This window comes from Empidonax traillii, unplaced genomic scaffold (assembly GCF_003031625.1).
Source record: "Empidonax traillii isolate 1590-97213 ecotype Southwest subspecies unplaced genomic scaffold, ASM303162v1 scaffold104:size2570737, whole genome shotgun sequence".
In the NCBI taxonomy this organism is placed as follows: domain Eukaryota; kingdom Metazoa; phylum Chordata; class Aves; order Passeriformes; family Tyrannidae; genus Empidonax; species Empidonax traillii.
The window spans coordinates 2527746-2537868 of record NW_020955297.1 but is presented as its reverse complement, the minus strand read 5'-3'; the positions used below and the strand labels follow the sequence as shown (position 1 = coordinate 2537868).

Sequence of the window (10123 nt, the reverse complement as noted above, 5' to 3'; positions counted from 1 at the left end):
AAAGCAGTAGCTGGGCAGAGCAAGCTGTGGTTGTTCCAGCTTTAGACGTGAGTGTTCCCCTGCAGTGCCTGGGGTGCAAGATTCCAAAGCCCAGCCTTGACAAGCAGGATTCCCAATGGGAAGCACATGGAAAACTTTGTTTGCAGGAACTTGACAATTTTGCTCTTCCATGCAGAGAGTTCAGCATCCTCAGGACTTCCCACATTGCTGAAAGGACACACAATGACATTGAAGGGCACAGCTCTAGCAGGTAAGGCTCATGGAAATGGAGAAAGCCATTTTTCCCTCTACACAATTTTTTTAGCCACTTCTCATGGCTTTTGGAAATGCAGGGCCCTGAAGTTTTTCCAGACTCATCTGCTACACTGAGCTGTTAATTAGAAGTAGGAAAGGAGCTCAGAAAGCCCAGCTGATGTGAAAATGCTGGAACACATTGTCTGAAGCAGCGCCCGTCTCCTCTCCTGCAAGCTATTCTCACATCCCCATTACCAGGAGTCGATGTTTACCTATTCTCCCCAAACATTTATTAACATGAATTAACAGGTGACAGGTATTTTGACATTTACAAAAGAAGCACTGCTAATTGAGTAGAAAAAACCCACAAACCTTGAAAACACCCACCCACCACAAATACACACGTATGCGCAAATGAAGTCTCATTCAGATCTGAAAATCACCAAAAACTAAACCATTGAGCACACATGATGTCTTCACTGATTCATCCCTCAGGGTGGCTCCTGAAGTCCTCAGTTTGCTCCAGGTAATCTTCAAAGCAGAACACCACGATATCATTACATGTGTAATAATTAGTGACTTGGTGAAATATTTATCAGCAGTGTTCCTTTTTTGATTAAGAGATTCCAGCTACGCTGAGGTGCAAGAAGAGCTGCTTGGTGGAAAGCAAATGCTGAGAGACTCAGGTCTGCAGGATTCATGTGGCTCAGGCAGCTGTGGGGACCCAGCGATGTCTCTGCAGGGCTGTTGGGACACTGAGGGACAGCAGCGTCTGTATGGACATCAACGACGCAGCAGTGTGGTTGTGGGGACACTGAGGGACAGTGGGGTCTGTGAGCACAGCAAAGGAACAGCAGTGTCTGTGCAGGGCCGTGGGGACATTGAGAGCACAGCAGTGTCTATGCGGGGCTGTGGTGTCTGTGGGGACATTGAGGACACAGTGCTGCCTGTGTGGGGTTGTGGGGACATCATGAGCGCAGCAATGCCCGCGTGGGACTGTGCGGACACCACGGGCACAGCAGCACCTCTGCGGGGCTCTGGGGACTCTGAGAGACAGTGGTGTCCGTGGGGACACCGGGGGCACGGTGGTGTCCGTGGGGACACAGCGCACACGCCACGTCGGCGGCGCGGCCCCCACCGGGCATGCGCGGGGTCCGCCCGGCGCTCGCTCCCCTCGCCCCGCGCGTGCAGCACCGCGGTCAGCGCCCGCGCGCACGGGGCGGGGCGGCGCGGGGGCGCGCGCGGGCGCGGCGGCGCGCGCGGAGCCGGAGCCGGAGCCGGGCGCGGGCAGAGCCGCGGAGAGCGGAGCCAGCGCAGCCCAGCCCAGAGCCCGCCCGGCCCCGGCCGAGCCCAGCCCAGCCGCCGCGATGCTGGACCCGTCGTCCAGCGAGGAGGAGTCGGAGGAGCTGGTGGAGGAGGAGAGCGGCAAGGAGCCGCTGGCGCCCGCCGCGGCGCGGCTCTCGCCCAGCCGCCCCGGCGAGGGCCCGGGCGGCGGCGGCGGCGGCGGTGGTGCCGGCGGCGGTGGGAGCGCCGGGGGGCTGCAGCCCGGCGGGCGCGGCAGCGGTGCGGCGCGGCCCGCCAGCCCCAGCCCCTCGGTGGCCAGCGAGAAGGAGAAGGACGAGCTGGAGCGGCTGCAGCGGGAGGAGGAGGAGAGGAAAAAGAAGCTGCAGCTCTACGTCTTCGTCATGCGCTGCATCGCCTACCCCTTCAACGCCAAGCAGCCCACCGACATGGCCCGCCGGCAGCAGAAGGTACCGGTCCTGCCCTGCCCGGCCCTGACCTCCCGTCCAGGCCCGGCCTCCCGTCCCCATCACCCACCCCTCTCTGCTCCCTGTCTGCCCCTGCCCTCCTAACCCCTGCCACCCACCCACCCACCTGCTTGCCCCCTGCTTGCCCCCTGCTTACCCGCCCGCAGCTTACCTACTGCCCTGCCCGCTCCCCTAAATACCCCTGCCTGCATCCCCTGCCTGCTCCCTGCTTCTCCTCCTGCTCCCCAGGCCTGCAGCCGCCCGGGCACCCCAAGGGCACTGCCAGCATAGGGCACCTTGGGCCCGCGTGTTGTGGTTTGCTGGCAGCAGCCTCGTCCCGGGGCTCAGGGGAGCCCCCTGACCCTCTGCCACCCTCCGTGCTGCTGCCCGACGTGGCCTCCCGCACGGAGCCAGCACGGTGACACAGGTCATTGCTCCTAGTTACACAACGTTGGGATTTGGGAAGTTTGGGATGTTGGTCGTCTAAAGGTTTTTGAAAGGAGAGAGATGTGTTATATTGCTGGAAAACACCAGGTGCGTGTCGTTGCCTCCTGCAAAGGGACTCCACAACTCCATGCTTATTGCAAAGTTTGCTTAACTGGGAGTGCCGGCACTGACTTAGGGAGTTGCCAGGTCTCATTTAAACTTCTTGCGAGTGTTTGTGTGCGGCGAGCTCCCTGACACTGGCTTCCCGGCAAAATGGGGCAGCAGAGGTTTGAGATGAAGTCTCTGCTACAGTCCTGACTCTTCCTCCCCAAGTGCGTCACCGCGGCAGGGCCGTGTGCTGCTCCAGGCGGAGGCTGGGCAGGAGCGCTTCACCTGGGCCCCCCATCCCAAGGAGCTGCCTTGGACCTTGTTTCTCCTCTAAGGCACAAACTCACGGGCCAGGGCAGAAATTTAAGTTTCTCTGAGATGTGAGCACGGGCGTCTTCCAGTCAAATGCAGCCAACTTTTTCCCTGTGGCAGCCAGAGCTGGGTCTGTGATGGGATGCAGCAATCTGGAACAGCTGGCTGACTTTTTTTTTTTTCACCCTTTTCGGTTGAGTATCTTAGACTGCAGTTTTAGCCTTGATACTCTTCTGTGTTCACAAATGACCTTTACAATTCAGGCAGGCTCCTGGTTGTATTGATGCAAACGACATTCAGTTCTGCTACACCACAGGACTATTATTAGTCATTGCAACATACGGAGGTAGGAAAGTGTATCCGTACTGTCTCATGTAGTTTAAAGGCAATATAGGACAATCTGGTGTTGCTGGAAGACTGAATGATCTTCTTTTGTTTGCTGAGCAAAGGGCATAGCTGAAATTATAGCTAGGTTTGGAGATGCTTTTATTTATTTACTTTTGCCTTTTCAATAGATTGTGAATTTCCTAAGTAGTTTTGGCTTTTGTTTCCTGTGCAACTTCTTTGTGTTAGAGAAAGTTTGTGAAGTATAAGTAATTGTTTGTTTTGAGAAATAAAAACAAACAAGCTCTACAATTGTTTCTCACGTGAAATTGAACCGAAATTGACAAGTGTTTTATCCAAAGGAGCAGGCAGCATCTTGTGGTCCAGAGAAGAGTGGCTGGGAAGAAGAACAGTTCAAAGTCCCTCAAATCAAAATAGTGCATTGTGAAGGGACAGAAAGAGGGGAGGAAAAGGGGGTGAATAAAGTGCAAGTGAAACAAAAATATAAGGAGTAATGACAAGTGGCAGCAATGCTCAAGGACATGGAGAAGTTACGCAGGATCACGGGAGGAAATAATCCATCCTCTGTGAAATGAAGAATGTAGGGAAATGTGTCTGGCTTATTTATACAGATAGCTAAAATAGGTGTGTCTTAGGGGCTCACAGTCTCCCCTCAAACTTAGCAGAGAGATGGAATTGGAAAAGTTAAATTTAACGTGATAACACATGTAAAATTGAATTCACCTTTTTAAAGGTGAATGCATTCTGGTTTTCTGTTCTTCTGTATATCCTTATATTCAGTTGTCATGCTGGGAATAAGTCTCTGCCCTTATTCCTTAGCCAAGACTCCTACTGATGTCAGTTAAAGGACTACCAGGGCCTGGAGTTTGTTGCTGGACTTATATGCTCCTCTGCTTTCCTTATGCATCCCTCTGGGAAAGACCACCCTTCTTTCTCTGACTGCATGGTGACCAGAGGGTGAACGTGTGGGACTCTCTCTCTCATGAGTACCGAACTTCAGCCTCAGTGTATTTGTTGGGCCTTTAGTAGTGATGGAAATACCAGGCGCTCAAGACTCATCAGAGTGATGCAAATGCATTTTGCTCCTTAGGGAAAAGGTAGGAGAAAACTGGGTTTTAGTCCTGCTCTAATGGGAGCTGCTGTCTCAGTTTTTGCTCATCAGCAGAGGAGGAATAAACCGCTTCTTTTTCCATTTGCCTTTCCATTCTCACAGTCTGCTGTTTGCCAGGGAAGTGTTTCATCCTGGGAGAAATGGGGAGCAGAAGACCCCCAAGTGTTGTTGTTGGCAGTCCCCAGGCTGGTGTGCAGGACCGCACTCCCTCCTCTCTTGATGGTGCCGGACGGAGAGGCTGTGGAAGGAGCTGCTGGATCCACATGTGGGCACTCTGGGTATGCAAGGGCCTGACCCTGCAGATCTGCCTACTGGAGTTGCTGCGCGTGGGCAGGACATCTGGGAGCCCCACTGAGGCTCTGACAAGGCAAGGGGACCAGCCAGGTTTCACAGTGGGCTGCTCAGACCCTGCACCCACATCAGGGAGGTGCCGCGCAGCCACCGCAGAGGTGTCTGGGCAGACCTGTGCGGTGGTGAGGGCTGGTGACCTGTCCCCAGCCACACTCAGCAGGTCCTGACCAGCTGGAAAGAGGAGGATGAGGTCTGGCTTCACCTGGCTCACAGCTCTCCCCTGTAGCACAGGAGATGCTGCCACCCCCGAGCATGGCTCAGGCAGGCGACTGTGGCCTTGCAGGCGAGGCAGTGAGGCTGTTATCCTGCAAGAGTGGTTTCCTGGCTGGGTTACCTGATAAGAGCCAGCCCATATGTATGGGAGGACCACAGCTGAGATGAGCTCTGTTGCAGGCAGCCTCTGCCAGGCTCCCAGAGCCCAGGGCTGCTTCTGTAGCTTCATCTTCTTCTTTGCAGTTTTCTCAGATAAGAAAGCAATTGATTTTATTGCGGTCACAGCACTGGAGTCCTTGCCTGGGCTGAAGATCCCTGTGGTGCCTCCTCTGAGGTGTGTAATCCTCCCTCCTTGATCCTGCAGCACTGCTGTCTCAGAACTGGCTGGTACCTGGAGCCCCGGGGAGCCACATGTTAGCGTGGTGCAAATGCACCAGCACTGTGGGTACTGGTTATGTATCCGCATGCCTGTGTGCAGTGCTGGGGAGCTGGAAAACGCAGCCTGGTGTTCTGCGGCACTCATAAACCACCCTGGAATAAGGGGAAGTGTGAAGTTAAGGTAGTGTTGCAACGGAAAGGTTTGACATGCTATTTGATAAACTACAATGTACACGAGGGTGAAGAGAACAGTGGAAAAGTTTGAATGGATGGCGTAGCTGGGTATATACCACACGTGGGCATGTTGCTTGTTTACTCCGGCAACAAACTCTGTTTTGGATTTCCAGATAAATTTAAGCAGATGCCACTCAGAGCTGGTATTTTTCCAATCTTGACACCCCAGAAATTTCAGCAACAGAGTAAAAATTGTTTTCTAGATCAGTGTGTTCAATTCTACACCTCTGCTTCAGGTTTATCTTAATGTTTATGTGGTAAAGCTTCACTTGAGTAACTACACATCTGTGATGTCTACCTGTAAGTTCTTTTATTTACATCTCACTACCAGTGTTTCCCAAGGGAAAAGAAAAAAGACTTATTAGATACCTTCCTGTGCTGTCTTTCTTGCTTAGGTTCCTTTTTTAAGCCACTGCTGAATTCCAGGCACATTTGACATGTGGATAGTGGTCTGCAAGACACTTATCCCTGAAAAGCTTGGGGAGAATAGGGAGATCCATTTTTATCTCCTACCCCAGGTGGAAGGAAGATAGCAGTGTGTGGGCAGCCCTTTCTAGACACTGGGGGATCTGAACAAGAGACCTACTGAATGTGGAGAAAAAGCTCCCATAAGAGCTTACAATATTGCTGGACACGGAAGGCTCCGGCCTTGCAATGCAGCTCAGGAAGAAAGTGGCTTTGCCAGCTCTGTTGCTTTCAGAACAACGTGTTTTATTACCGCAGATGGCACTTAGCTTGGTAATTGCTTGCCCAGGATGTATTTAGTCTTTTCTCTAGCTCATGCTGACTTGTTGGAAGTAGAGTTGAGACAACCAGCCGTGCTCGGTGCCTCTTCCCACTTGATCCCAACTGTCTGAAGCCTTTGGGAGGAGAGCTCAGCTGGCAGCCTGGGGATGTCAGACAAGGTGTGTGTCTGTAGTGATGCAGACCAAGCATCCTTGGATGTGGGCTGTACCTCTTGCTAAATACCTCCGAAGCCACAGCTGCCAAAAGGCACAGCACAACCCAGGAATTGGTGTTTGCTTATTCGAAATTGCATAAATGGACAGATCTTCTCCAGATTATCACCAGTCCCATGAAAACATTCCTTGGGAAAGGGGCAGCAGGAGGAAATTGTTAGGAGATAAAATGGGGAGAGCACTTTGGGTCAGACACCACTGCAGTCATGGTTGCCATTGCCTGTTTTCCTCCCTGCTTGCAGAACAAGGGTGCAAGCAGGGAGGAGAGTAAATCAGTTCTCAGTGGGGGATAAATGTGGGATCAGAAAAGTTCCAGCTTAGTTGCAGATTACCAGAGCTACTCCTGGGAGAAGTGGCTTGTGATTTGGGTCCCTGTGTAAGCCTGTGGGATGACGTCTGGTGCATTAGCAAAATTCTCAGTCAAATTCAGCAAAGCGCTTAAGCTTGTGCTTTGCTGAATGGTGATTGATTTAAGCACGGTGCTTAATGCAGAACAGGTGTGAGGGGTCAGAAACACTTAATTGGTTACAATGCATCCGAAATTATCAAATTTCTGCCATTTCAGCATGCACACAGATGCTACAACAGTTAGGAACCTAGTAAAGCTAGTGCAGCCTTCCAAATAATCACGTACTTCTTCCCTGTCATGGGCTGGGTTGTTATTCTCATGCCATATTTACACAAGTTCTCTCTTAAAATCACCAACACATTGCTCTTCTGGGACAGACATTGATTCAGGTGGTGTTTCGATGTGTTTTAGCAGCTTTCTGCTGGAGCAACTTGATTTTATGGTCAGATTCTGCTCTGCTGGCCCCAAGAAATGCCTGGAGGTTCTCAGCTCTGCAGGGGAGGAGAGGTAAAGACGGTGCTCTGCTTGTTTTCTCTCTGTTCCTCTGTTGCTCTCTAGTGCTGTTTAAGAAGGGGGTGCAATGGCCAGGCAGGTCTCAGGCGTGAGCTGGACCTCATGGACAGCTCTGTAGCTGCAGCAAAGCTTGCAAGATAATTACTAGTCCTATGCCTGTAAAAACGTGGAAGAGTGGTTAGGGGGTGACTTTGCCACTTAGGTGGCTAAGTGTGGGCATAGACCACTGTCACCATCTAATGAGAGCTGTGTGTGGCTGGGCTCTCAGCTGGGGCTGTCCCTGGATCAGCCTTGTGCCAACCCCAAAGTGAAGACAGGCGTTTTCAGAGCATCACTGTGGGGAGGAAGGTCTGGCACATCTGAGATGCTGTGCTCCTTAGCAGTGTGGAGTGCAGAATGCGATTATTGTGCTCAAATCGCCTGGATTCTGCAGAAAATGGTTATTTTCAGTCAAAACACTTATCATTTATTTTGCCAGTGCCTTATCTTAATTTAATTTTGGAGATATTAAATATTTGTCATCCTTTGGCTATTTATATACTTGCAGCTTATTGGATTGTGAAGCAGGTAATTAAATAGGCTGTGAGCTTGGTCTTTGGCTCTTGTGAAACTTTGCAGTTCTTGATCCATAGCATGACATTTCAGTTATTGTGGGTGGCACCTCTTGGGCCAGAGATGTTGTGAACTAAGAGTGGAAAAGACTTATTGACTATTGTGCAGCTCCAACTCCTGCTAAAGCCCGTCGTTTCCAAAAGGTATTATTTATGGCCTTGCTCTGCGTAGTCTAGACACTCTCCCCGAAGCGCTTTGCCTTTTGCACAACTTGTAATTCCTTCTGCTGAGTGGTGAGTCACTTGTTCTCCGTTCACCTAAGTGGGAATTGGTCGGCAAGTCATTTCCCTATGCAATTTTTTGTTAGCTGGAGAAGTATTTACTTAGTTTGTAGTGTGGTTTAGCAGTAGGAGTCCAGCTATCACAACTCTGCTAGGAGCACTGTGTGCATCCAAACCCCTTAGAGCTACTGCCAGTGCTTTAGCCCAGGGTGGTACAAGGTAAACATCCTATTTCTATTTAATTATGTAAACTTGATCAGTGTATTAAGACCAGTCGATGTAGTATGATCGGTAAAGCTGCTGCTTGGATGGTGTCGATGTGAGTCCAGCTAGAGACTTGAGCAGTGCCAGGGTTTCACCCACAGAGTGATCTCTAGGAATAACATATATTTTAGCATGTCTTTGAAAGTTAAGACTAATTAAAACACTAGAGTTCTCTTAAAACAGCAGACAAGGGGACATTCCCTGGTGGTGAGCAGCTCCTCTCCGTTTCTCGCCCAGGAGAACGGGTGGGTCCTCAGTGGAGGGGTTTGATAGGTGGCCCCTCAAAGGTTTTCTCTTTCTGGAGATAGAGCAGGGTGAGGTAGGTCCAAGGGAAGGTGCCACCTTGCTTCCCAGCTCTTTTGAAATGTGGTGCAGTCGTGGCAGGACAGGCAGAGTTGTCTCCTCACCTTGGCTGCTCCTCATGCAGGTGGCACCACCAGCTCCCAGTGGGTCAGAATTGGGTCACCCTTCTCATAAGGGTGGTCCTTGTGGTTTAGCAACAGGTCCAGCTGTGTCTTCATGAGGTGGAAGAAGGGAGATGCAAGAGATATCAGATTCCTGGGGAGTTCCCCTGTGTCATTACCTTGTAGGTACTGACAAAAGTACACAGAGCATCCTAACCTGGTGCTTGATTAGGAGGAAGTTATTTGTGGGTACAGGATATTTGGGATGGTTTTGCTGGGTTTTCCTCTTAATTGGGTGGACTTCATTCTTAAAACCAGACACAAGAACAGTTGCTGAGTGTTTGATGTTAACCTTTTAAAATTGTTGTTTGAAAAGGTGCTTTTAGTGATAATATTTGGTATTGTTTGTCTGTGATTCAGGCTGATAAAGTCAGACGTTTTTTAGAATTTAAACACCTGAGTCAAAATGTCATGCAAATATTTATTCAGCTTGGGGGAAGCGATGCCATGTTTGTAGTTGTCATAGTTCAAAACCTGTCTGTCTACTTCACAGTAAGACTGAGAGCTTGGACTTTTATTAGCGTCAGGTATATAGTGACCCTTGTCCATGTCTGCCCATATCCAAATGTTAATATTTGATGAAGAAAATAATGAAATCTAGATTTAGTCATGGTATTTCCTAGCCCAAAGAATGCAGTGTTTATCTTTGGGGACTGGAGATGTGATGTACAGATCTCAAAGGAACCCCACTGACTTTGGTAGGACTTTGGGCTGATGCCACAATGAATTTGTAACAAGTACCCTGGCAAACAGGGCTGCCCACTGATGGTCCAGCAGCAGCCTTTTGTGATCTCGTGTGCTAAATTAGGGTGACATTCTCACACGAGGGAAGAGGGCTCTTTCACTTCCTAAAACGATGAGTCTTCAAGTCTGGCTTTGTCTGAGGTGTGTGCAGACACAGTTTAGTCCCTTGGAGCAAGGCTAAAAGGGGATGGTTTGGCTCCCAGTTGCCTGTTTGGTCAGGGAAGGAAAGGCTGTTTTCCAGGCTCACCCCATGAGGAAGTACTGATAGAAGCTATTTGTTAAGAAATGTCTTGTTGAAACCATCTCACAGGTTGGCTTGTGAAGAGCATCACTAGTGTCTGCACTAGCTTTGGAGTTTGATCCCGAGCATCCACTGAGTTGGAGAGGTTGGCACAGGGAGTTTGCAGATTCTGTAAGTTTGTAGCAACCACTGATGTCTCTTAGTTGCAACATGTGTTTGCAATCGATGAGGTGTGCAGGGCATGCTGACTCCTGTAGGAAGTGATTCTCCCTTTCCTAGGGAATTTATTTTGTTGT

General features: G+C 50.4%; 1 protein-coding gene across 30 annotated transcripts in view; it reads left to right on the top strand.

Annotated features, from left to right (window-relative positions):
• Nucleotides 1–1526: 1526 nt before the first annotated feature.
• The window catches only part of CADPS (calcium dependent secretion activator), a 213897-nt gene continuing 205300 nt past the window's right edge, over nt 1527–10123 (top strand). For 28 of the 30 annotated variants that reach the window (XM_027882329.1, XM_027882326.1, XM_027882328.1 and 25 more), the window contains exon 1: nt 1528–1985. In XM_027882329.1, the coding sequence (XP_027738130.1) occupies nt 1602–1985 (384 nt within the window). In that variant the 5' untranslated portion in view covers nt 1528–1601. Of the gene's footprint in view, nt 1986–10123 lie in introns of all 30 variants that reach the window. The other 2 variants (XM_027882337.1, XM_027882335.1) reach the window with 1 other exon arrangement.